General features: G+C 38.0%; 2 protein-coding genes across 5 annotated transcripts in view; one reads left to right on the forward strand and one right to left on the reverse strand.

The window, feature by feature from the left end:
• Positions 1-253: 253 nt before the first annotated feature.
• LOC135116630 (oxygen-dependent coproporphyrinogen-III oxidase-like) lies at positions 254-8,489 on the reverse strand. 4 transcript variants are annotated; one of them, XM_064035568.1, is made up of 9 exons: positions 8,244-8,489; positions 5,567-5,795; positions 4,194-4,259; positions 3,497-3,654; positions 2,026-2,156; positions 1,617-1,743; positions 1,164-1,327; positions 736-905; positions 254-474 (listed from the first exon to the last, which is right to left on the reverse strand). In XM_064035568.1, exons 1-9 carry the CDS (start codon positions 8,438-8,440, stop codon positions 358-360), a joined length of 1,359 nt encoding a protein of 452 aa, XP_063891638.1. In that variant the 5' UTR covers positions 8,441-8,489; the 3' UTR covers positions 254-357. The 4 variants fall into 4 exon arrangements, with proteins under 4 accessions (XP_063891638.1, XP_063891640.1, XP_063891639.1 ...); XM_064035570.1 differs by lacking the exon at positions 8,244-8,489 and adding an exon at positions 7,268-7,503; XM_064035569.1 differs by lacking the exon at positions 4,194-4,259 and having other exon boundaries at positions 8,244-8,465.
• Positions 7,549-27,534, forward strand: part of LOC110372784 (syntaxin-binding protein 5) — a 199,404-nt gene continuing 179,418 nt past the window's right edge. Inside the window, 1 exon segment of the mRNA XM_049847691.2 lies at positions 7,549-8,110. Within this exon segment, the coding sequence (XP_049703648.2) occupies positions 7,988-8,110 (123 nt within the window). The 5' untranslated portion in view covers positions 7,549-7,987.

Consider the following 27,534-nt stretch of genomic DNA (forward strand, 5'->3'; position numbering starts at 1 on the left):
GTCTGTGTCAGTATTTATCACAATCCTTCAGATTGGGCACCCCCGTACAGTACTTTTTTGCGATTGCTACACGCGTTTTCACTGTAGCTCCCAGGTGCTAATGAAATTCTGGAAACATCAAGTTGTTTCGAGATTTATATGTATATTCGCGAATTACTTCGCAAGGCTCATCTTTGTTAGACCAACCAGGAGTACCTCATTGGTTTGTAGTTTATTTTGATTTACAAAGGATTATTTATGAGAAAAATACCAAAATTTTTAATAATGTATAATTTAACATTTATAAAACAGTATTTTACATGATGCGTCGTTTACACTGTGATTCTTGAACCCACTACCCATTACAAATTTAACGTTTCATGCTGTGGACCGCCCTTCTTTTTTTGTCTTTAACCAATCAACGGGCTCTTTCAGGACATTCAATAGCTTCTCTTCAGGCGAATCTGGTTTCGTTTCATGCATGTATTCCCATTTCTGAAACAGAGATACAATATGCACGATTAAGAACCAATTAAATTCTGAAAGTAGTATGTTATAAAATCGTTTCCTGCGAATCAATCAACAAATCATGGTAAATTCATTTTAAAATTGGCAACACTCATGTTCCTTGCCATAACAAAAAATCAGCCGGGACCGGGAACGATATTTGGGTAATTTCTACAAGAACTGCAGTTTTATTAGAATACTGATATATTAATATATCAGCAGAATATATAAAATAACACAAATACTAACAGCATTAAGTGGCAGCGACATGAGTATGGACTCGTAGCGCGCCTGCGGCGTGTGCAGCCCGAACTTGGTGCCGCGGTCGTACATCAGGTTGAACTCCACGTAGCGGCCTCTCCGGAGCAGCTGCCACTGGCGCTCGTAGTAGCCGTATGCGTCCTCTTTGTGTTTTTTTACTGGATAAAAAGAAAATGTTAATTTAACAGTATAGCAGTTTTATTTTTAATAAATATAATATAATAATGGTAAAACAAAATTGTAATTTTCCGCACTTCCTTTATAAATATTATACTTCAGGCTCTGCATAAAACGTAACATATATGATCAATTTTAGGGACCCCTCAGGCAAATTTTATCTAAAATGGTTCAGCCTTTGAGTAAATAGACAACAATTCATTACTCTAGAAAAAATAGGCTAAGCAAAGTACTCTCACCGATAGGTAGGTAGCTAGGAATGACAGCTTCAGCGCAGGATCTGACGAACTTGAATGCTTCTTGTTGATTGGGCGAGTCTATGTCATCGAAGAAGATGCCGCCGACGCCGCGCCGCTCGCCTCGGTGGGGAATGTAGAAGTAATCGTCGCACCATTTCTTGAATCTAATAATTAAAAGCAAAACTTCAGCAAAAACCGTTCCACAGCCAATTCAATTAGGAATTCTGTTCACGCTGTTACTATAATTATCTTATTAAGTGAGGAAGTATCACGAAATGGTATTTAAACATGCTAACCAATGGACCGGGTAATTTTTAACGCTTTTAGGGTTGCCAATAAAGTGATCCTTTTTTCTACCATTATGTGGTAAAAATTATTTAGCTTGTAGAAAATATCCCGGGAAATAAATCAAGGCAATATTGCTATTCTGGTAGTAGTAAAGTTGTAACTTACTTATCATAGTATGTTTCATCATGCATGTCGCAGGCGTGTTTGAGTGTCAGATGGAAGTGCACCGCGTCTTCCTCGTTCAGGTAGTATGGTGTCAGGTCCGTGCCGCCGCCGAACCACCATTGGACACCTACAAGACAGACAATTATTTTAATATACATAGGTTCTATTTGGTCCTTATTAAGGAACAATGAACTGAAGTTAAATTCAACAGGTTTGACTTTGTGCTCAGCCATTTTCTGTCCAAATGCACCGCACAGCCATCCTCACTGACAGAGAAGGTGCAAAAGGAGCATTAATTCGTAGGTTTTACTAGGACTGTAGACAAATAAAATTGTTTGCAAGAGAGGAACTGGCAATATTATTTAAAAATGAAACAAAATATTTCTGTAATCTGGCGACATGAACTCACCATCTTTATCTGTGACCTCAAAGTACCGGTAGTTGAAGTGTATGGTGGGCACCATGGGGTTGCGCGGGTGGATGACGGCGCTCACCCCCGCCGCGAAGAACGGCAGCTCAGAGTTTTCAAGCTTTTTACCCCTGCACAAAAGATACAAAACAAAGTCGCAGTTTCTGTCCCTATCCCGCTTTGTACGGTTACTGTAGGAAGAATTGAGACAGGCGTTTATAGGTCTTGATAGTGACATCTAACTACTTATAGAAGAAAGTTAGAGTTTGCTTGAACGCGCTAATCTCACCAACTAGGGCCTGGATGAATTTGCAAAAAACTTTGTACAATAATTATATGCTTTTCCTATTCTTTTCTAATAATATTCCATTAGGTGTCTAGTCCTAAACTAATACAGGTTCATTTACTAGAAGTCTTGATACTTCAACATCAGAGACAGTTACAGTGTTTCGAGTAACAGTTAAGTTCGAGAGTACCTATGCTTATCACCGATCTTATCGCCGGTATCTGACAGGCGAACTTTTCGTATTATTTACAAGTCATATATTACATAGTACTCAAATATTAGGTAGCTTAGCCAAAGATACGCAATCATGTTTTGATTGAAATAAAAATACTGAATTTTGACCTTTTCTGTGAGCCGTTTTGATAACATAATATTATCAGGCCATTTACAACTCGTGTATACGTTCTTTGATAAAAATGTCTGAAGGAAAAGACAACATTTTAGTAGACTATATTTTCGATGAAACAGACCGCTTAATGGAAAAGCGAAGAATGTAATGGCTGCGTGTTACAGATTCATTATAACCTAATTAGACAAAAAAGTTCTTATAACAAATCCGAGATTTAAGAGCAATTAACTTCCTACAGATTAACGCTGCACTGAATGCAATAAATCACGATATCTTCAGTACAGACTAAGCTGAATCATTTCCTCTCATCTGTCACGATCAGCGCCAATACAGATCAGGAGCCAGACCGATAAGATACGATGTTGAAGCAACAAGTGCATGTTTAACTACTGATTTATTTTCACACATCGCTCGGTCGTAAATTATACAATTTTAATTAGGTTCTTGATTTGGCTATCTAGTATTAATTAAAAAGGTTTATGGGCAGCGATTTAAAATCATCTAGAATAATCTAGATAGATTTCTGGTTTTGTGCAAGGATATTAATAATCTTGCGCAAAGATGATTCTTAAAGACGCTTGCATAGTCTAGTCTTTGGTCTGCATAACACAACATAGGCAGAAATTGAGTTACCTAGGCGATACAATCAGAATCATTATGTAGCTTCGTAGATTTCTGACCAAGAAATTTTGGCTGTTGTCAAAGCACCCTCAACTCGGAGGTAGGAAATATGAGCGGAGATGACTCGGCTCCTGTATTTGGCGACGCTACTTTTTGAGGAGATTTTCGGTAAGACGTCTTAGCTCGTCATTTTGTTCTTTATATATGACACTCACCTACTCCTCATTTGCTGCACTGCCGCCGGTGGAAGAGTGCCAGACACCACGGATATGTTGACGCCCGCCTTTTCAAAGACGCGTCCGTCTTGCAGCACGCATGTGATGCCTCCACCTCCTTCCTTACGAAGCCACCTGTCCACTTTGAATTTTGCTTCCTGGTGCAAGAAAGTTGTTCATGGTGGTTAGTCACAAAAACATTTTCATAACCTGAAATTAATAACTAGGAAACTACAGCATTCAGTTAGGTATCAGGAGTATCCATTGTTTTTTTTTGCTGATATGTCAAGGAGGGATGAACATCATGCGACTATTGCTGTTTTCCGACCAACGCATCCGTCGCGTGCACACGAGACCAACTCCTATGTGTCAATAGTCGAAGTATGGAAGTCTTCTGTCGGCCGTCAGCCGCACGTGACAGACGCGTGGATCGGAATTCCAGCTTCAGGTAATGATAAGGATGAAAGGAGGAGAAAAGATATACCAAGGGGATTGACGCAAAAAGCCCCAAAGATGAATGTAAATGGTAGTGTGATGTATGCTCCTAAAAATAATAAAAAGGCTCTAGAATGGGAATGGTTTCAAGACTAAGTTTATACTAACTCAAAGAGTATATTTTTATTGTTATTTATGTTGTTAATTATGTTCACAGTTAAATCTGCCAAGGATAAAACAAAAATAATTCATGGTTTCGTACCGGAGATATTAAAAATACATCATTTTCAAAATCATATTCATCAGCTGTTTTCTCATCCTCCCATGCCTACAAGAAAATAATTATTTTATGTATGTATTGAGTGCATAGAGATGACAATATGATCTGTATTACGGTTTCTGTATTACAAATACAAATTGATCTATAGTATTTGAAATTGATTGCTTAAAAAACTTATCAATATTGAATCTATGAATAATTACTTTCAGCTATCATGCTGACAAACAAAATAACAATAAAAAGCAAAAAATAACTTTTAACACTACGTAAACTAAATTTTGTCGTGTCGGGGGACCGCTCTAATTCATTACTTTAGATACGTGTTTTTTTTTTAAACGAATGTTGTAATTAGGTAGGTATCATTTGATTTATGTAAGTATTTATGAAGGTAAAAAGCGGTCCCCCGACACGTCAAAATTTAGTTTACGTAGTGTTAAAAGTTATTTTTTGCTTTTTATAGGGTTTAGCGTTTTTAACCTTTTGTCATAATTATTGCGTACTTTTTTTGGGTCGGGGGTTTTTTTAAATTTATAATTTAATTTTATTTCATGCTTTTTAAAGGAGCTCCTTAATTTTTCCTTCTTTCATTTAATTTATTTTATCTTAAGATGGGGTCGCTATATGCGATCTCGGCCAAAGGAAACTGTTTAATAATCCTCATGACAAACTGGCTCTGGGAGAATTGCACAGATTGAGAAACAATAAAGACCTTTGGACATTCTAGATTTTCAGCAAAAATATAAATCGGTTTATCCGTTTCATTCCGGTATTCCAGAGTTTCATCCGCCACATCCCATTTCCAGCATCAGGTTCTCGTCAATCAGAAACATGAAGAGAACTCGTCAAGACAAATTCAACGAGCCCAAACTCGATGGGTTTACTAAAAGGCAGTTCAGGGTTACGTCTCCTACCTTCGTGCCCTAACAGCAGACCAGCTCAGTGGTTCCAAAAGACATTAGTGTTTCAAATTTCAGATCCCACATATACTTGCAAGTAAACTGAGCGTGTAACATTCCTATCACATCTAGCAAACGAGCTGATGACCTTGAAGACCTGAACCGATTTCCACCAAACATAGCTAAGAACACTCCCGACTGACATACCTTTTAAACAAAAAAAACCGCATTACAATCGGATCATCCGTTTGGGAGCTACGATGCCACATACACACACACACACACACACAGACACGTCAAACTTATAACACCCCGTCGTTTTTGCGTCGGGGGTTAAAAATAAATAGTATGATCTCTGATAAACAGTAATCTAAGTATGACCCATCAATACTGAATGAACAACAATTTACTTAAAGCACAAATAAATATATTTTTCCTTGTTCCCTTGTTTATTCTTACCCGGTCTTCCTCCTGTTCTAAGGCGCGACAGAACTCCGCCTGTATCCTCATGATAAGCAACTCCATCTGTGTCTTCATATCATCCATGTTTTTCTCCAGTTGTTCCTTGGGAGTGATGGGTTCAGCCATGTAGTTCTTCAGCTGCATAATTTCCTTCATTTCAGCCTGGTTCTGTTTGAACTGACTGTATGCTACATAGCCCGAGCCAAGTATTGCTGCACAGTATAATCTGAAAGGTTGTTTTGGATTATAGCATCAAAGAGGTTGTAGTTAATTTATGGTTGCTGAATTATGTCTATGAAGGTTGGTGTTCTATATTTATGCTATGTTTATTTACATTTTAGTCTGATTTATTTATTTTAACTATCATTTACTGTTAGCTTTATTTATACTATTGTTGTTTTCAATTAGGGCTGCCATTTCGAATTTCGCCAAACCCGGACAAATATTTAAAAAAACCCGGACATTTGGCGTAAATAGCATTTTTTCCCCGGACGAGTCCGATTTTTTTTGATTAACAAAACAAGACCTAATTTTTAATATTACCATATTACTTAAATTCAATGAGGTCCTTCCTTACATGAAAAGTCAGGGCCTCTCTAGCTCATGTAGTACCTAGTTTTGAAAGATTGTGACTTAATGTATTTCGAAGGTCATAATTAAGAAAGCTCATATGGAAACTAGGAGTTACCTTCTTGATAGGTTAGACAAAAAAATGTTGAAAAATACAAACAACTGTCAAGTGAAGTCGCCGCGAGCGCAGCGAGCGCGAAAATTTTTGAGTTTTGGGTCACTAAAGCTCCTAAACATATATAATAAAAAAATCCGCAAAGTGAAGAAGCCGCAAGCGAAGCGAGCGCAAAATTTTTTGAATATTGGGATATTAAAGTAGCTAAACGTAAAAAAAAATGTGGTAAGAAAAGAAGTCGCGAGCGAAGCGAGCGCGAAAATTTTGGAGTTTTGGGACACTTCGACTTCTGCATTATTAGGCGCCCGGGTAATTCGCATACCCAAGCACCATAGGTTAAGATGGCCCTATGAAAATGTCGGGTTTTCCCCGGACACTTCTTGAAACCCCGCCCGGACGGCCCCCGGACGGCCTCCAAACGAGGACAAATCCGGGGAAACCCGGACGGATGGCAGCCCTATTTTCAATACCTGTTTTATATTGATGTCTGAAGTGTGTTGTTTATATAAGTTTACCATGACAGTGTTACAAGTGGTGTTGACCTACATTTCTTATCTTCCAGATTAAGTCTTACATTTTCTACCAAAATATGAGCACTAATATACAGTAATATATATTAACAGTATTATAAATCAAAAGAAACCCTGAACCCCTGGATCTTATGCCTGATCAACAGGTATCTTATTTTTGGATGTTTATATAATAAAATGAAGTAGTTTGTAATAACAGAAGTCTTTCAGTTATAGTATCGGTAGCAGTCACTTTTGCCGTGAAGTACAAATATCACAACAAGCCCACAATTCACAAGATATATGACTCAACTATCAATCGATCACGTAAGCCATTCACACACTAAAACTTATTTTTTCCATGTTAGTTACTTTACATTTTAAACTACAGAACTGAGTGCGAGTGTGCTTATTGCCGAAAATGTTTTTTGTCATAACCTAGTTAACGAAATCATTTTATTACTGTTTATAAATACACAAAAAATGATAATGTAAACACTACACCTGTATGGTCTGCCTCTGATCTTCTGGTAGCTTCCGACATAAGTCAGCGTATTGAAACACCTAGCTATCACTTTGAACGACATTTTTACTGTAATTGCAGCCCGAAAATCACCGATAATATGAAGTTTATTGTAGAATTTCCAAAGATTGAACTATTTTGACAGCCGATATTACCCAAACCGGTTTGACATTTGACAGATCTATATTGTCACTTCAATGCACACGTTGTTTTCTAACGAGCGCCACCCTGCGGTGCCGTGCGGAACTAGTTGGCTATCAGCTGTGAAATTTTTCTTCCGCAAGGCGCGCCTACATGCGCAATATGTGTTCATCTCTTTTCTGAGCGGGGCCGAGCACATCGATCGGTCGTGTCGTGCTCTTTCCGGCCAGTCCGCGGCGGCCTCGCTGACAGCGTGTCGCCAGTGCGCGTGTGTACACTGCTGTGCTGTCCCGGCTATCGATCCGTCAGTGAAGCCGCATTGCTGTACATTCCGGAGGCGGTGCCTCGCCTAGTTTTCGTCGATCGTCGGCGTGGCGGGCGCGTGTCGGCGTCGGCGGCGGCCCCGGGCGGCCCTGCGCAGTAGCGACCAAGTGTAGCGCGGGAGCGACCGACCTTCCTTCCGCCAAAACCGGCTCGCTGTCCGCGGCGGACGGCTGTGATGTAGCCGCGGCCGGCGCGAGCGGCCTTCGGACAAAGGACCCGCTACTCGGTTATTCGCGATGAAGAAGTTCACGTTCAAGGGGGTGCTCGACGGGTTCCGCAGCTCGGTGCAGGCGGCTCCACGAGGCACCGAGCAGGAGATCCAGGAGACTCTGCGCCCCGACCACTTCCAAATCAAAAAGGTAAGTGGTTTTATCGCGCGGCGCGGCCCAAGGTCCCGCAGATAATGGCGATGAGCGGCACGCGAGCAGCGCGGGCTTGCGGAGAGGGGCGACTACGCTCGAGTGCCGGTGCCGTATTAATAACACGACTCACCTGAGCGCGCGGCTGCCAGCGTGCAGCCTCTGTTGTGTAAACTGTACGCACGCCGCACGCCGACCAGTCTCCGCCAGCGACGACCAACCTGTCAAAACAATCCTAGCCACAACAATTCCACTCGCTGCTGCACCGCGTTCACATTTCTGCAGCCAGGATAGTGTGTTCCACGAGTTATGTGATAGTCTTGGATGCATTACGTGGTTTCTTACAAAGCAACTTTCCCAAAATTATTGAGATTGCCGATATTATATTAGCTTGCGTCAAAGTAGCTTTGACATAAGACACTTCATTGGCTGTATAATAGCAATAGGCTCCCTGTGGTCACAATCTAATAAGATTTAATACCTAGTTTGTATCATACTGGCAAATAATATTTTTCGTCTGATTACTGATCAGTGGAGCACCTGTGCCCGTAGGCGGTGAATAGCGATCATAATATTGAACTGATAACAGATAAGATAAACGCTTGCACATAATAATACCTTTGCCCTTTGTCGTATGACTTTTTATAAAAATGCACAAGTACCAACTACACATTCTGATATTTTGCTTATGGCAAGGTAAAAAAACCTGCAAAATGCACTCTCATCCGTAGAAATCCATTTGGAGAGTCCAAAAAAGGCTTTTCTCATTTCACCTTACCCTAGAAGCAATTTAAGGGGTTATCGAAGGTTCCTACATAAACGACTCACACAAAAAATATTTTCTCATAACAACGATAACTTCCTGCAATCAGGAAAGTTAAACATTTCCATGTCAAGGTCTGAATGGCCCACACGGATACTGTTAATGATCGATATAACGTAAAAGTAGAAAGAAACTTATAATAAACGACAAGCGACCGTAAGCGAAGTTCGTTATGTTCGCTTCTATTTCCCTTCCAAGTTTACTTATTGTGAAAAGTTATGTCTAAAGCACCTTGGCCCATCTGGGCCCTCGTGCAAATTCCGCCAGCCGCCGAGCAAAGTTAATGAGCAAACTCCTAAATAGTAAATTACGTCGCGCTCGTAACAGAAGATGGAAAACAAACATTTATTTGTGATCGTTCTCCATTGAAAACTCCGAATTTGAACAGCGGTATGCTTTTAAAACTTTGCCCTTTCTTTTCCCGAATTTGCGGAACGAGCCAATTTGCGTGGGTTTTGTGGTTATCCATGAAAGAAACAATTTCTAGTTGTCTAATTCTTTCTTCTGAACTGCGTGAGAATATTGGGAAGTTTTTGTGTAACTCGGGTGAGTCAGCGAATTGTTTTAGGTGTATTTAGTCGCCCTCGCAATATTTGCTCGGATGTTGTTGGTTTTCCTTTTCACCATTGTCCGGTGAAAATAAGTGCGAAAGCCTGCACAGGCCATTGTTCTCTCGAAAATTACAGATTTAAAGGGGAAAATATTTTCGCAGGAATATCCTCAGATAAACGAATGTATTGCAGTAATGGAGTTTCTGATAAAGGAAACATCTTTTATAAATACACAGATATAGAAGTAAGTAACTAGGTAGCTGCTACGTATTTACACGTATTAAATTGAATATCGTGTAGAATGTTTAGTAACAGAGATAAAAGGAAAACAATGTCACTCGGAGCACGTCGCTATTTATTTTTAATGCAGTATGATGTAAGCAAACATGAGTTCGCAGCTGGAAGCGACCGCTACACAGCCTTAGATCCGTGACTCATTGTTAGATTTATCTTCTCAATTATTGATTAAAACGAGGCTTAAAGATAAATGCTCTATAAATAATTTGTTATGAATAAAAATCGGTTACAGGTAGTTAGCAGGTGGTACCTACTCAAGCCTGACTCACTGAATATTCTGAAATTAAATGCTATTCGTTCTGTCCTTGAGAAGAAAATTTTGCAATTTGTTTCGATGAAATTGAAAATGAATGAAGGCTGAATATTATCAACAAAGGATTATGAAGATAGTAGAACGAAAAAGGAATATCGTTACAAAGTAACGTTAGATGTGGTTAGATGCATTCTGGTTGTATGGTTTGCCAATATGTAGTAAATTCTGCGATAACAGTTGTTGGTATATCGCGGTTATCTTCCGCTGCATAGCGTTGATAAATATTTTAGCCGCATCTCTGTATAAAACCTCGCTGGGGGCAAACCAGCGGGAAAATCAATGAGTAGGTAAAGCGTTTTTATCACTGAGCTAAGCATTTTGGGATTATAGTGGCTAAATATACCCTGAAATAAATTGGATGCCTAACAGCACATCATGCTTAAGCTGCTGCATTCAGGATATTTTTCATTATCCAAAAAGAATACAATAACTACGTAGGCGGCATATGATTGAAACTTTTTAAATTAGGAACCAAAAAAAAAGAATAGTTTTCAATTCCGATCTGATGGAAAACAAAACGTCAGTTATAAGCACTAGTGGTGTGCATCACTCAACAGTTATTAAATCTGTTCCGTTCCACAGAGTGATACATCTCCTTAGTCGCTAGTGTTCTCTTAGCGATGTGGCCCACGCGCCACGAGCGCTCATTATCTTCTGCTCTCCCGAGATAAGTAATTACAGGGGAATTGGATTTGTTCATTGTTATCTCGGACTTGTGCTAGTGATTCATTTAATTAAGAGCCGACAGCCAGACTAGTTGCTTTCGCGTTCCCTTCATCGTTTTATGATTTGTAGGTCTTGATATCAAAACGTTATAATCGTGGCGTAATTAATTGTAGTACCTATTCAATGAACGATGTGTTAAGGAAATAGTTATGTGTTATTTATAACTGGATGGTTTTTGTTACATTATAATAACATAGTGTGTAAATATTGATCATGCGGCAGCGTGCAGAAATTTTAATAAGTACCAACTAAAACACTTTCCCTTTTTGATCACATTTTCTTGATTTTTCAAGTAGTATGTAAAGGAAAATATATTTTTCATCATATTAGGAGCAAGCAGTAGTACCTACCTACCTTTTCTATAGCAAAAACCGTATCTTATCATTGTTTTTGTCTGCCAATTTGTTTGATAGATTTCATTTTATAGAACTCGCTAGTGGCATTACGGGGGCTTCTGAAAGATTGTTAAAATAAGCATTTATTACAGACGATTTCTAAAAAAAGTTAACAACCAATATTCCTGCAAGCATCCAGATAATTCATAACATCTCTCCATATATCTGGAGACAGGCAATTCGTCACGACGCATGTGTCCAGTTGTCCACTACCTGCAAACTAAGCTAGTCATCAATAACCTATGTCAGTTTCTGTATCATAATTAATCTGGCTGTAGTGGCGACTGTCCGACAGGATTTGTACACGGCTGCCGAGGATTACCGGGATTCTGAGCTGAATTACAATTGTGACAGCTCGGCTATTCCGCCATCTTGATTTTGACCGTCGTTACTATATATTTTTTGAACTAAAACAACAAGTTATGGCAAAGTTGGAGTTTGTGCAGCTCAGCTGGATTAATTTAATGTTCACCAAGTTAACTTTAGAGAAGGGGTTATCTTTCCTGAAAGTAAAACAGGATGCTGTTGCTGTGACAATCAGCCTGAAAATTTGCACTATGTAATGTTACCATTTTCACAGTATCTCTGTGTGAGAAAACATGATAAAAATGTTCTCTATTCGATCGATCACACCAATGAAGTGTTGTAAATACCCAATAACCTAAATCGATAACATTGACATGTCAAAAGGAAAGAATAATAAAAACAAATTAATAGTGTCGTAATTTACCGCGTGCATATTACGGAGCTATCGATAAGACAAGAGCTCAATGACGACATTTATAAACATACATACAAAGTTACAGTTATATTCGTCCACATATAATGTCTCGAGTCGTAAATCACCGTCGATCGTGATCGCAATTACGATTGCTCGATTATGGTGAAGGCGGGTCATTCGATTTGTTCTATGAAATATAAATACTCTTTAGTGTTTCCAAGAATTTTCACGAAGAAAATTCAAGCTAGTGCCCCGTCCGAATATAATAATGATAGATGTCGAAATTGTAGTGTAATTTTCTTGCTGTTTTACTGTAGAAGCTAAAAATAAAGTTAGAAATATCCAGTACACCAATTTAGTCAAGTGATACTCCTAGTTTATAGTCATTAGACGACTGTCTGGGAAAAAAATACTGCGCAAAAGATTCTTTGCAGAAAATTGTATTAGTTTTGCTTTGAAGTGTTCAAAATAACGAATAATTAAATATTTAATTAAATTCAGATCCTTTTGCTATATTTAATTAAGTTTTGTCAAATTTAATTTTGCAATATCAATTATATTTGCCGTTTATACTGATGAACCTGCTTGATCGAAATTACAAATTGAGGCAAATAAAACAAATATTACGAGATTTCCAATTACCATACACTTTATTCATCAGATACCTGGTTGTAATACGAGTACATTGTCCACTCTTATTACCATAGAGGTCAATATACAGCGAATCAGTATCACATCCTAATTGTTCCTAATTAATACGGCTAACGATGCGAAACTGCTATTTTATTAAATCACATATCGCTGCTCGTCACGAATTAACAAGCGCGTGACGTCACTAGTGATTCATTCGAATTTCGAACGCCATGCGGCGGCCATTACAGTTTGTTCTACAACATTGCTGTCGGCCTGAAATTGAAAACAATATTGCAATAAATGTAAAGCCCGCAAACTGGAAATTTCGCATAAATTAAAATCATTTTCAAACTTGGTATCTACGTTTTCCAAAGTTATAGTGCTCGTCTACCACACTGAAATAGGTAAGTAATGAAAACTTATCTATGCAGACGTTCCACTTGGGTGCTACTACAGCCAAACTAACAAACGTCCCGCGTACAATATGAAAAGTAAATAAATAATGCGCCAACTACATTTTACGTAAGGCGAAAGGTTTATACTTTTAATATTGTTTTTTTTGTTTACGTTTTAATGTATATTACTGTGTTCATAAGTACTGCTGTATGTAATATTTACTGTATGGAAATTGTAAAATTGTCAAAGTTCACAGTTGATTCGTATTCGGAACGCGTATTTTTGAGGCCGGATGCATTGTCCGGGGCACAGACAATGCGGCTGAATAATGATTAAAACGAGATCGGATTTATAGCTGGACCGTGCCTACTCGTCTTTTTAATATTCGCAATACGAACCTCTTTGCGGATAAATGATTTCTTTTATGTCTACGAGATTAAATAGTTCTCTTAATTCGTTTAAGAGTATTATTTTTTATCTCTGCAGCGTTCAAATTTATCTTATATCAAGATCTCCGAGGTTATACCTAACTTATCATATAGTTGTTATAGTTATCTTATAGTTTGCTTGTTCTCAAAAAACCGGAATCGATAAAAGATGCAAAATAGAAGTGTGCAATAATTGATCACACCCAAACTATCCAAATTCGATAGTGATTTGAAAGAGCGACCTGTGTTCAGTATTAGGTACGCTTTGTTAGTCATAGTTCAATGCACACGGTAGTGACGTCATAATGGGAGGTAACGTAATTATTGTGCTACTCCAAACCCATGACCGGATCGCCACAAAATCTGACATATGCCTCTACTGTTCTCAATGTAATTTAACTGAATGCAATGGAAATAAAAACCGAATCCAAGATTTATGTACGTAACAGCCGGGCGACTAATTCCAGGGTATCAATGCACTGTGTAGTCTAGTTTTATAAGCTCCTGTGATCCTCTGTGTAAAGAGAAAATATATTTTTTATTACTTACAGCCGTTCCCAATATTTAATCCATATTTTTGCCTTCTTAAGATAGGAATTTGACATTACTTGTATGGAGCTAATCCTATTTTTCTAGTAAGCAGATCAACATCTAGATAATAAATATAACGTTCACAACGGCGGTTAACATTCTGCTAACTACAGGTTAAAATACCACAGAGTGTAAACACGCCCACGTCACGACCAGTTAGCAGCTGACTAAATAAATATTACTTAACTGCCCAATCGTAAAGTTACACTGTGGTAATCTCACCTTTGTTTAACATATACACGTTTGAACAGTTCGAGCCACTGATTGGGAGCGATTAGTTCGACACCTAACTAGTTGTTTAGACCGGTGTTTGACATTCCAAGACTTCATTGATAACGTAGTTCAATATGGACAAAATTTTGTGAAATCGACCTTTTAAATACTTCATATTGGGACCTGAAAATGACCTGAATTCAAATTCAGCATCACAAAGTAAATTACCAGTATTTATACGTTAGCAGTGCAAACATGAAACCTGTTCAGCAAATATTGATTTCAACAATACACGCATAAAAACATCGATCAGTATTCACGTCTGACTAACAATGGCAGACAATGCGTTATCACAATTTGTGCAAAGATTAGCACATATCCGCGGCGGTCACGTGTGCTGATAACCGCGCTGCTTCAACAAAACACTATTATACGCGACTACAGTACGCCCGGAGTAACTTGACACCAAAGACTATAAAACCACTTGACTGCGCATACAGTGCCCCGACGCTCGCCAAAAGTTAGTGATTTTGCGCGTACTATAAGGCTACGATCAGTACGATCCTTTAGTAGCGACCGTGAACTGACCAATAGTAGCCGCGGATTATGTCGCCCCCCCCTGCCCGCAGTGGTGAGTCGTGTTCTTAGAAGAAATTGGCGAGTGCGCTCTCTAGTGGTTATTTACTTTATGCTTGACACTGTCATAGTGCCATAGAGCGCAAAGGGAAATGAGTGAACTATGTCAAATGGAATTTGTTTTATTTTTATTTTCCGTCACATCTCAAATAAAACTGTTCTGTGTACTGGAGCAAGTATTTGAACAAATATTTGCTTTTAATATCGAATTCGGCTGGAGTCGTACAAATAAATAGTAGTTGTTTGATCAGTGCATATCAGGGACATGCATAACGTTTGGATGTCCGCGATGCAAATATTGTACGTTACACGATTGGTATCTCGTTTATTTTCATTGTTGGACGTAAATATGAATCGTTTGTAAAACTTTTGTATGTTGCTACCCATATTCAAAGAGATATTAATTTAATTTGAATATAAGAAGTGGGTTATCTGAGAGTTTATATGTGACAGATGCTTCCATCACCTACATAGTGACATAATGTACTTATCTAAGAACATAGTAAGTACTAAGTAGAGCAGGCAAGTGTTCTCAACTTGGACATGTGCAAGTTTGGTATCAAGCATGTTGCATCAAACATCGAGCCCGCCGGGGATGCAATATCGCAAGTTTTCTCTTCCGTTATTGTGACTTTGTTCTAGAATCTCTGGTGGTTTTCAATCGGGATGTTTATCGATTAGCTTTGTGTATTACAGTTTTACATGCTAAGCTTTCAGGCAAAGATAATGAGCTTTCTGACCTTGCCTGGTGTAGTAGCAAAGAAACTTTTAATTTAAGCTGAGAATCAAAACATTTTTATGTATTAATCGCAGCACATTCACTTTCATAAACCGAAATGGTTTTTCCCTGCCAACTTTATTGAGAGACCTCATTTGATTACTATTATTTCTGAATCAACAAAAGGATAAAAGAGTCGCAATTGAATAGAGCTCTATATTTTGAGGCGTAATATGAAGTTCTTGAATCGTCAATATTATTACTTCATCCGTCTTCAAACATCAGAACTGAATTCAGAACTGGAATGTTCGCACACAATTGTCTTGTCAGAATATTCCTGCGACCTACATTGCAGTGTCGGAGGGAGTCAGACAATGTTCTCACCTCTTTCCCACAGGTGGAAGGAAATTTTTGATGTGTAGAAATGAATTGGTTGCGGTACGTTCTCATTCCGTTTCGTCTGATTATTCGCCGGAGTCTTGTCTGGCCGTCTGTTGCGGTTTGTGAGCGAATTGCTTTCGATAGCACTTTATGTTTTCAAAAGGTTTCTTTGATATGCGCGAGGATTCTTACGTACATAAGGATTTTTTCAAGACTGGGTCATGCACGAATTTTGTTTGCTTATCTTGAGGGTATTGAAGAGGATAAGGATGAGGAATGATGCACGCAGAATAAACCTAATTTTATGCAAAGTTAACTACCAACTTTAAAACCAGTACCAGCAACTTTAAAGTAACTACATATTAACAGAATTTAAAACAGTAAGACATTTCAAAGTTGAAAAATAACTCAAACTGACATCGTTGACATTCTGGCTACAGATGAGTAACGGCCGCGTATTTCCAGCGAACCCAAGTAAACCAGGGCGCCAGGCTAGTTAATATTTTAGTAGCTCCACTAATTTTATGAAGCGGTGGCCGTATATGTTAGTGATTAATAAATTGGCTGAAGTATATGACCTCATAAATGATACGACACTTACGAACATGCTGTAACGATTAGGAAAATGGCCTAATAAATTATTTTAGTTGTGACCACTGTTAATGACTGAGATTGTATGTAAAGGTTAGAGTTAATTATTGTTTTTATGGCGTTAAACCTCTAAAAACAGGATAATTTCTAATATTTCCTTCTCTCGGCTTAGCGATGGAAATCGCGTGACTTGCGGCAAGTAATTTTCAAAATTAAATTTTCTGTAACATCCACGAACGAAACGACATGAAAGTAAACGAAAACGGAATGTAATTTAGTAATCAGATTGTACTGATGAGGATATAAATCATATGTTTTTGGGATTTACATACGCCTTGCAGTGAAAACTCGAAATAATCATTCTAAGTCAAAAATATGGTATAACGGAGAGCTTTTAACAGAATCAAAGGTTGCTGAACCCAACTGATATCCTTACTAAAATAAATCAAAGATATCAAGATAAACGATATTACGATACCAGTACAATATCGGGAGACATAGCAATTAAGTTCCCCGATGTAACTTGTCTTCCATAAGTTCTAGAATGTAGCTCAAGGCTAAGTCTGTTGGCATTCCTCCACGATGCATGAATCTATGTGTCCTAGGATTAAACCTTGGCATATTTACCAACTCTTCCTTTGCTATCTGTTTTGGCACAATTTTTATTGTGAGTTCAAAACCTTCGCACTTGATTGATCTTACGTCAGTCTGGTGCCTATGTCGATATTATTTCTTTTATCTTCCATAAAATTTGCTATTTGACAGCAATAGGGAATAGTTTTAACTCTTGACCCTTTGAATTTGACCTTTAATGACAGCACATCCCAATCTTCACTGAACTGTCAAGTAAATACTGAGCGCACTGTACCATTCTAAATTCGAATTTTAAAACTAAATATTACACATGCGTCCTTTATCTCAGCCAGCATTTGTGTATACGTGTAGCAGCAATAAAACCTCAGCTAAATACGAATGCTATAATAAGAATTGGTAACTTATCATCATGTTGTTATTCCGCTGATGAAAATGATTATTGCGAGCGTATGGCCGCGGTTGTGTTTACAAACATACGAGTGCATGGTGAGATAGTTTATACCAAGCAAATATATAAAACAGTTGTGTTTGTGACAGGTCGAGTTTAGCCAGGTGTTTTGATTTGGAAAAATATGCAGGAACAATTGTCACCTTAATTTAATCATTTTATTGCCGAAATAATTGTGCCGAAAAAATAAGGACGAGAAAAGATTAAGTAAGTCTAACGCAAATCTCTGAATTAACATACTCATATAAAATCAATCAGTGTTACCCACTTACATACATAGCACTACTAAAAATTACAGGAACAATAAACAATCACAAACATAACACAAACGTGCACAATTTCCGTGTTGCTCATAGCACGGCTGGGTTGGAGGGGGCCGTCAAAGCAGCACTCGGCGCGCTAAACACGAGAGCCCTCCGGTCTCCGGCATACCTGCTCATACCTGCATCATTACGCGGGATTTGTAGCCTGTTTTGCTATGGTAATGAATTGGGTTCTCACTGCTAGGCTGATGTGTTTTAGTCGGTATAATTCGTAGAATTAGTTTTAGTTTTTTGTTTTTTGTTGACTGAGGATATTACTGCGCTCGCGAATAAAGTGTAATAAGGGATATAAATTCTATGTAAATTAGGGTAGGGGTTAAGTAGGTAGTTATGTTTCGATTGAATGCAGTTTAAAGACGTGCTGATAACACTAGTTAATCACGCGTTATCTGCGTATTCTGGGTGGTCGATAGTATAAAGCTCTGGACTTAACCTCATGATAACCTAATCATTAAATACGAGACACTTATCGAAAGTTTATTCATTAACATCTACTCAACCGTAGCAGATTTACTAAAATCCAAAACACAAAGAAACAAATTCACTTTATTCTCACAAGAACTTGAAAACCTTCAAAGAGTCCTTCCACATAAAAAGAAACTGTCTTACTCTTAACGAAGTGCGTACCTCCCCCCCCTAGGTAAACAGCTCATTACAGAGCACGTGCCTTCTAATCCTCAGACAGGAATCCGACAACGCGCCTCTTGATGACGACCAACCTTGAAGCTAATTGGACAACCTACTTGGAGAAACGATCGATACTCACTTGTCACTAGCTGGAAACACTTTAAAACTAACGTCGAAGATTTAAATTTGGAATGAGGCGTGATTGCCGCCAAATTATGAAGCCATGGCGACGGAAAAGTGGAAGTACTTATTAATATTGAACTTAGAATATTAATGAGAGAGAATATTTTATTGGAATAATAATTACGTATATGCGGCGGTACACAAAAGATATTGAAGGGATTTGTCCCAGACTTCAAATCACGTAAACTCAGTAAAAACAATGTTTGCCAGACTAATGTCAACTTCATCTCAAAATAGTTAATAGTTTTCATTCTCACGTACAATAAAAACAAAACCAAAAGCTGAAGTCACTTAGCAATTCAGTATCTAAATGCACCTGAAGTTGAAAGTTAAACTGGGTGCACAAACAACGCTAATTGCTGGTAAAACACTGCACTCCGGGTGGATCGCGTGTGGGGCTACATTAGCCCACTTCTCCTCATGGCTCCTCCTGATAAGCTACTTCGTATTAACATAGTTTATTATCGTTGCACTGCAAGTTCAGCTTAGCATAAATTGGAAACTTCATAGAAACTCATTCGGTTAAATGCTTGGTAATATCGGCGTCAGTGGTATTGGTATCTTGGTTATAAGGAATCTCGCTTCTCTCGGTTGTGTATAAGTACGTTTTTACGTTATTTTTATTATGTAGGCGTTTTCCCTTTACATTAGACAAAACATATTTCTTGTCTTTCAAAGTTTTCGATGCAGCTTATTGAAATCCTACATTGAATATTCGTCTTCATACACCAGTTTATCGATACAGTTCAACGTATTCGGTATTACGTCATATTCGGAACAGAGCAACTCTAGCCCGCGGCTGAGATTACACTTCCAATCCCCTGGCAGACAGGATTACACTCCGTGGTGTACCGGCTTTCCACTCCAGTCATGTAAAATAATATACCCAAATCTGACTCGAATAACGGCATGAGAAACGTACGAACATATAAAAGAAACCAATGTTATTGGAGTTTCGGCGAAACGTGAGAGAAACGGAGGGTACGTACTTTAGCAGACCCTATTTTAGATTTGATTTTTGATAAGTCCTATAAGATATTGGATAGGCCTCGTTCGAGTGACCTACGTAATGTAAATCATTTTCTTCCCATCTTGGCAGTTGGGTAAAAGCCGTGATTGATTAATTTTGTTGGATTCCAAATGTACATAATTATACTAAAATGTCTACAGACTTCTGTCTTAAAGAAAAGCTTTTTTCTTATCCTTTGTTTAAAAGCTCTGTACCGCTTTAACTCACATAGTTGAGCGTAATACAAATAGCTCTATTTCCCCAGGCCGTCGTTTTTACGCGCGTACGACTTTTAATTTCCGTATCCGCATGAGGCCTTCCTACTTTCAAGGGCACAATTACTTACGTCTACGTCAGACCCAATATTTCAGTTAGCAATCTTTTGACGCATAGGATGTGGGGTATTAGGAGAAGTAAACAAAGGTTACATAGATTTCCTAAATCTATCCAGTTTATTTCAAATAATAATGACAGGTAATCTTAAACTTCTGTTCTATATAAGAGGATATCTAAAGCAGTGTATGGTTCACAAAACCAGTGTCTTCGTTTTGTAATCAAACTTTAATCCCCTTCTGACCCGCTCGGATGTGAAGTTTCCAAATCTGCTGTCTTAGTACTCCCCTGTACCTCGTAAGGTATTACATTTTTCAAAATGTATGCTTCTATCTCTAGTTACTCTTGTCTTCGGTATTTTAGAGAGTGCTTGTGTTAATCCTACACCTTGGGTTACATTGGTTTCGATCTAATATACAACCTTAGAGCTTCAGGTGTTTTCTGAGATATCAAAAAACAAAGAAAGACTTCCTTTGCTAAACGCATTGTCTCCATTCTATAATCACTAACACACTGTACACTGTAAGAGTACGATTAGAAGATTTTTATGGTGAGTCAGCTCTATGTGTTTTTGTCTATGAGAAAGGTTGCCGCATTGAACTCTCAAGCAACAGCAGCCGGCGTTTAAATATTATCTTAAAAAATCTATAACTCCTCTTATATTTTAATCTCATTTGTTCTTTTCAAATCCGTCTTCATCTATATCTCTAGCTCTACGTACCAATAAAGCTTGTTTAAAAATTTAAGTCCTAACAAGCGAGCAACATGTAATGTCGTATTTAATAACATGTTGCGGTCTACTATTAGCCCCATAGATGATTACATAGGCGTTGCTACTGCTAATGGGAGGTCGCTTGTGGCCGTGGTAATGGAAAATATTTTAGTTGTACACATTTACAAGAATAGCAATTCTTTAGCGTATCCATATGTTACGTTTAGATTTTGAAAGTAACAGTGCTCTTCGAAATTGTTAATGACGATTTCATCATCATCATCATCATGTCGTCCAAGCCGTATCCGGCGACGGCGACTCCTAAATGTCTAACCCGGGTCGTTGTTATGATAGGCTCTAATGTGGCTAGCAAAACCGAACTTCGATCTAAAGGTCCGGCTACATGGCACACAAAATAACTGACCATCAGAATTAACTGTGTAGTTGTAAGAGGGCTTTGGTCGATTGATAATGACGATGTCAAGGTATGTAGGTCAATTATTGAAACAATTGCACCTTATTTAACTTACATATTTAATGTTAGCGTAGACCAAGGCGTGTTTCCTGACTTAATGAAACACAGCAAAGTAGTTCCTTTATTCAAATCGGGAAATAGTAAGGAATCGAATAACTACAGACCAGTTTCTGTCTTACCGGTTCTCAGCAAGGTATTTGAAAAGTTGATGCTTGAACAGATGTTGCGCCATTTCAATAAAAACTCCATCTTTCACAAAGAACAATACGGTTTCACTAAAGGTCGCTGTACAACCGATGCTGGTGTAACTTTGATCAAGCACATCTTTAAGGCTTGGGAGGAAGCTGAAGACTCTATTGGAATCTTCTGCGATCTCTCAAAAGCGTTTGACTGTGTAAATCACGAAACGCTTTTGCGAAAGCTAGAGCATTACGGAATAAGAGATACTTCTCTCCAGCTGTTAAAATCATATCTAAATGGTCGGCAACTTAAAGTTCAAGTAAACGGCGTAAATTCACGAGGTTCAGTGATGGCAATGGGCGTACCACAAGGTTCTATATTAGGTCCGTTCCTCTTTTTAGTTTACATAAATGATTTGCCCTACTTATTTGATAATCAACCTAAAATGGTGTTGTTTGCCGATGACACTTCTCTTATTTTTAATATTGATCGACGTAGACGTACCTTAGACGACGTAAACAATTCCATTCTCCAGGTTCAAAATTGGTTCAACGCAAATAACTTGGCTCTTAATGAAAAAAAAACAAAATGCATTCGATTTTCATTGCCAAATGTAAAAAGTAGTGAATGTGACATTATACTTAATAGTGAAAAACTAGAATTTATAAATCAAACAGTTTTCCTGGGAATCACTCTTGACAAAAAACTACAGTGGGGACCCACATTACATCTCTTGCGGGTCGTCTTAGCTCGGCCGCCTATGCTATTAGAAAGATGAGGCAGCTAGCGGACGTAGAAACAGCTAGACTGGTATATTTTAGTTACTTCCACAGCATCATGTCGTACGGCATTCTGCTGTGGGGACGACTGCTGACATTGAATGCATATTTATCTTGCAAAAGCGAGCTGTCAGAGCTATGTACAACTTACGTAGTCGTGAATCTCTTAGGGAACTGTTTAAAAAAATTAATATCATGACCGTACCTTGCCAATTTATTTATGAAAATATCATGTATGTTAGGAAAAACTTACATTTGTTTGAAAAAATATGTGATAGACATAATTATAACACTAGAAATAAAAATAAGATAGCTATCCCGCAGTTTAGACTATCTAAAGTACATACATCTTTCATGGGATATTGTGTCAAATGTTATAATAAAATACCAGACAACATTCTGGAACTAAATGACATGCGGTTTAAAACTCATATAAAAGCCACACTTTGTAAGCAAGCATATTATAAATTAGAAGATTACATTCCAAGCGCGGATCCAACCCTCAAAAAAGGTTGTGGTCACAGCTACTAGAAAATCGGAACTAGAAACGGCTACTTTGGTGCACTTCTCAACTATTACCAGTGTATTACCTATTAGTGGCGGCATAGCATCGGGTGGCACCCGGGGCTGCTCCCTATTGAGCACCCCAAAAAAAACGACAAAATAAAATTACAAACCAATCTAATATAATGCTAAAAACGCTGCTTTTTTTGCTTGCTTGCTTGCATCTTTTTTTAATATATCTAAACGCATATTATGTATGCTCACTCTACTATGTATGTTCTCTATTATGTATGTTCCGTCTCTAGCTTATGTATCGGGTGCAATCATTACTGAAGCACCCTTATGTATGGAAAGATTGTGAGTAGTTTTTTTTTGCGCGAGCGTAGCAAGCCGGAACATTTTTAGATTTCGTCGTAGTTACCAAGTTATAAAACCAAAAACGAAGACGTGGCATAAGTCCGTATAAAGTTGCGCGAGCGGAGCGAGCGCGAAATTTTTGAGTTCTGTGCCACAAACATACGTATAGAAATTATAAAAAAAGTACTGTGAAATTAAGAAGCGAGCGCAAAATTTTGGAGTCTTGGGACACGAAATCACCCAAACAAGTAAAAAAGAAGCTACTGTAAGGTGAAAAAACCGCGAGCGTAGCGAGCGCGAAATTTTTTGAGTTTTGGAACAAAACAGTACCAAAACAACTAAAAAATGTAAAATAGTGTGTATTGTAAATAATAATAATTTTATTGTAATAGACAGCTGCGTTGCTGGGAAGTTTGTTTTGTTCTTCACCGCTTCTTCTTAACCAGAACGTGCTGAAAGAGGGCGTTATGGGGGGTGCTATCCTTTTCTACTTTTAATTTTAACTTAAACTAATCTAACGTTTTCGACATTGGATCTAATCCACCGTAAAGTGAAGAAGCCGCGAGCGTAGCGAGCGCGAATTTTTTTGAGTTTTGGGACACAAAAGTACCTCAAAAACTAAAGCTGTTAGAAAAAAAATATGGTGACCTCGAATTAGTATCTAAACAACAGTCATAAAATTAAATGCAAAAAAAAAGTCTTATTTTGTTCCCTAGTGTTATCATCAGCTTATCGATTTCAAAAAACCGTAAAAGTGTGATGTCAGAAGTCTAATAAGGTTGTGGGCATGCCCATCGTGCCCACAACGGTGGATCCGCCCTTGTTACATTCAAGATAAAAATGCTTGGAAACATGCTGGTCCTGCTCCATAGGACATACTGACAATATCTTATTAATTAACAAATTAAAATTACACCAGCAAATAAAATTGTATTCATCTTTTGATTATTTGTTTGTAACTTTGTACCAAAATATAAACCAATTTGTAAATGTGAACACCATGTAGCATTTAAATTGTCACTTTGTCCTCATTTGTCTTTGCGATTCTACATGATCTTCGCATGCTTTTACTGTATGTATCAATACATACAAATTGTAATACAATATTATTTTTAAAAAGAGTAACCATGGAGTTTCTTGCCCGTTCTTCTCCATAGGAAGCTACTTTTGGAATGGGCAACTAGAATCAAACTTAGTTATAATTTTGACGTTCATAAGTGCTTGTAAAGGCCTAAATGAAATAAATGATTTGACTTTGACTTTGACTTTGATTTGAAATATAAATAACTAGCTTCTGCCAGCGGTTTCACCCGCATCCCGTGGGAACTACTTCCCGTACCCGGATAAAAAGTAGCCTATAGCCTTCCTCGATAAATGGGCTATCTAACACTGAAAGAAATTTTCAAATCGGACCAGTAGTTCCTGAGATAGAACAAACTCTTCAGCTTTATAATATTATTATTTAATGTATAGACCACTTGATTTGTGACCGTTGAGTATGACTACACGGTACTCGCCATTTGACCTACACAGTTATTAATTGAAACGACGATCAGTTTGAACTCACAATTGCTATTGAGAGGAATATTAAATGTATCGAATGTATAAAAAAATATACGCAAGCAAAGAGTAATGTCCTCTAATATTTTGGAGAAAGAGTGGGCGAAGTCCCTCGATCATTCACTTAAATTGATAAATATTTCGTGGCTGACCCAAAAGGGACTTAAGAATATTATATTATTGATCGGCGGTATTAGAATGATAGAAAACTTGATAGCCTCAACAAAAGGAGGCATGTTTCGCAATTGCTAAGGTTGGTAAACTCATAAAATTGATCGTTGTTAATTGTTCAACTGCATTGCCGGAGTTTAGTTAGTGCATCAGAATCAATAAACTTTATTAACACTGCAACTGTTTATTATCAACATCGTTGCAAGATCTTTTTGAAGACACTTTAATTGGACGAGACCTTTTGTACTGTCAACGACGTCAGAAACGACATTATGAATCCCTTTTTTAAACAATTTTGCGCAACACGTATATCACAAAACCTGTGACTCAGCGTCTTATCATTCAGCTATTCGGAAACGGTATCGAATTCCTGATCTTAATCCGTCCCGCTATTAAGATGTTGGTTTCCATGTGCAATACCGTTTGCATGTTAATTTGAAGAGCAGTTTGATGCATCAGTTCGGCCATAAAGTTGGCAGCCGGACGAGCCGGTTGGCAAGCTCTCAACTCAGCTGACCCGGCCTTCACCTCCTGGTCTGCATTCATACGCAAGGGTTCATTGCAACATTCAGCTTCAGAACGTGGCACAGGTCGAAAGTTGCCTTGATACGTTTGAGCATTTAGATTTCACGCTGCTAAGTTTGAAGAGCCTTCTTCAAGTGCAGAGTTTAAATAACATTAATAAAATTTGATTCAATTTACAACTAGGATATAAATTATAGCGTGTTGATGACTTGAGAATACGCTTTATAAAATCTGTCACTGGACACAGTTCCATGAGTTCTAATAAGCTTGTCATCACCATCAGGAGTCAAGACTTGCTAATCGTTAGAAATTAAATCCGATCAGCTGTAGAAAGGTTTACTATGAGTGATATAGAAACACTAAATGGTCTGTTATTTAATGTAAAACAGTTCCGGAAATCTATGAATGTTTAGTTTGGACCAGTAGCGAGATTAATTTGGGTTCCGTGTCGGTAATTAAGTGGATTAGCATTTAGTTAATTGGTTGATTTTCAGCTCATTACGAGGTTCTGACCGGAGCTAGGGTTTGTTTGAATAAAGTTTGGTGCGTGTGAGGTTTTGACTAATTAGCGAACTGTTTGAGGTCTGTTTTGGAGTATTGAACGAATATTTGTGGTCAGTGGTGAACATGCAAAGAGATAATGTGGTATATGCCTCAAAGATGTTTGGGTTAATTAAAACAATCAATCAAAACTCATACCCCTGAAGTTGGTTATTTTAGTCATCTATTTTATGTACGTTTAATGTCGCAGTTCCACATATAAATAGCCGTCGTGTCGCCGCAGTATAATTAGTCCCTCATAAGGTCGCGATCGATCAGCTCTCGACTTAACCCGAGCTTGAGGTGACGCCATGACATCAGCCGTTATCTCATCTCGTGGAGATCCTGTTTCATTGTTACTTTTGTGTTGTTTTATGGGTGCTATCGCTATCTTTTATGTTAGTTGGATGCTTGATAATTGTTTTATTGACACTATTTACACGATAATTCTTAACACAAGTTTTGTGATCCCTCTCTGATTTTGAATCTTTATCAGTCGAATTGTCAGTTAGGAATTGAGTCACCAGTTAAAAGCTCCTCTATCGTCTCAATTTTCTTCATCTGTCGTCTCTAATTCTGCTAAAATCTCATGTATCTTCAGATAAGCTTAGTATAGTGTTGTATCAACTACAAACTCATATGTTAGCTTCCCATTCATGAATCACATGTAATTCAACTAGTTTGTCATACAGGCCGTTCATTGGCTGAGCTGGAAGTTTATGTCTTTGCGTGACTCCGTCGTGTTCCGGATCCGAGTTTATTGATATCCCGCCAAAGTTAAGGTTATTGCTGTACTTGTGTTAGTTTCGACTTTCGAATGAATTATGTTGGATGTAGTAATATGCTGGTGTGGTTGACTGTTGTAGGTCATGTTTCGAATTGTATACAACTTTACAATCTAAATCTGTTTTGACATTAAAAGTATGCAAAACGAGCATTAGCATTATACAAGGATCATTTAGCACGTGGCAAATATTAGAATTTACATAGCAATCTTCTAAAAGAGTGAAAGTATGACTAAGTTACGCCATCGGATAATATCATTCAAGTGACAAAACATCCTTGTACGAGTGTATTATTGAGAGAAGTTTGTGATTCAACTTCTGTTAAATGTCAAGGTCGAATATCAAGTGAGTCATCTACATTTATGCAATTCTTATTTTAATCACAACGGTTGTTTAAATATACTTCTGATAGTAGTGCGGTTATTCAACCATGATAAGGGCGATTCTCTGTAAGCTCGTTCAGCTCCATACAATTTCTGTCCTGGCAATTTTTTTTTTAAATTTGACAAAAAACCTAGTCCTATGCCAAAGAAAATTAACTATTTATTTAGTTAGACAAGGAGGCCCACTGAATTTGTACCTATTTTCCGAGTTATTAGCGATTTTCCAAAAAATTATGACAGGGGACTGTTTGAGGCATCAGGGGACTGTTTTGAATGTGAACAGAAACCCACATTTTATTACTTTTCTATGATCAAAAGCCATATATTTCGGGTTTTTATTACCGCAAGCATGACACGACACAGATCTAGATACGCCGCAACATAGATCTTCCAGCAACTCCTGGTGATTGTTGTAAGTTAATATGTTAGCAGTATGAAGAGCGCTGAGCTTCATGTCTATGTTGCTGTGAACTATACAAAGACGTGTTTCGCCATTTTGAGCTTTTGGTTTGATAACCCATTT

Source organism: Helicoverpa armigera, chromosome 7 (genome assembly GCF_030705265.1).
Source record: "Helicoverpa armigera isolate CAAS_96S chromosome 7, ASM3070526v1, whole genome shotgun sequence".
NCBI classification, from domain to species: Eukaryota; Metazoa; Arthropoda; class Insecta; order Lepidoptera; family Noctuidae; genus Helicoverpa; species Helicoverpa armigera.

Excerpts from the sequence above, each read along its gene's own strand:
- LOC135116630 (XM_064035568.1), bottom strand. The coding sequence starts at position 8,440 with ATGCATCCAAGACTATCACATAACTCGTGGAACACACTATCCTGGCTG. Across the intron at positions 3,655-4,193 it reads ATGTATTTTTAATATCTCCG|GAAGCAAAATTCAAAGTGGA; the intron begins GTACGAAACCAT and ends TTCTTGCACCAG. Across the intron at positions 475-735 it reads TGTCGCTGCCACTTAATGCT|AAATGGGAATACATGCATGA; the intron begins GTTAGTATTTGT and ends TCTCTGTTTCAG.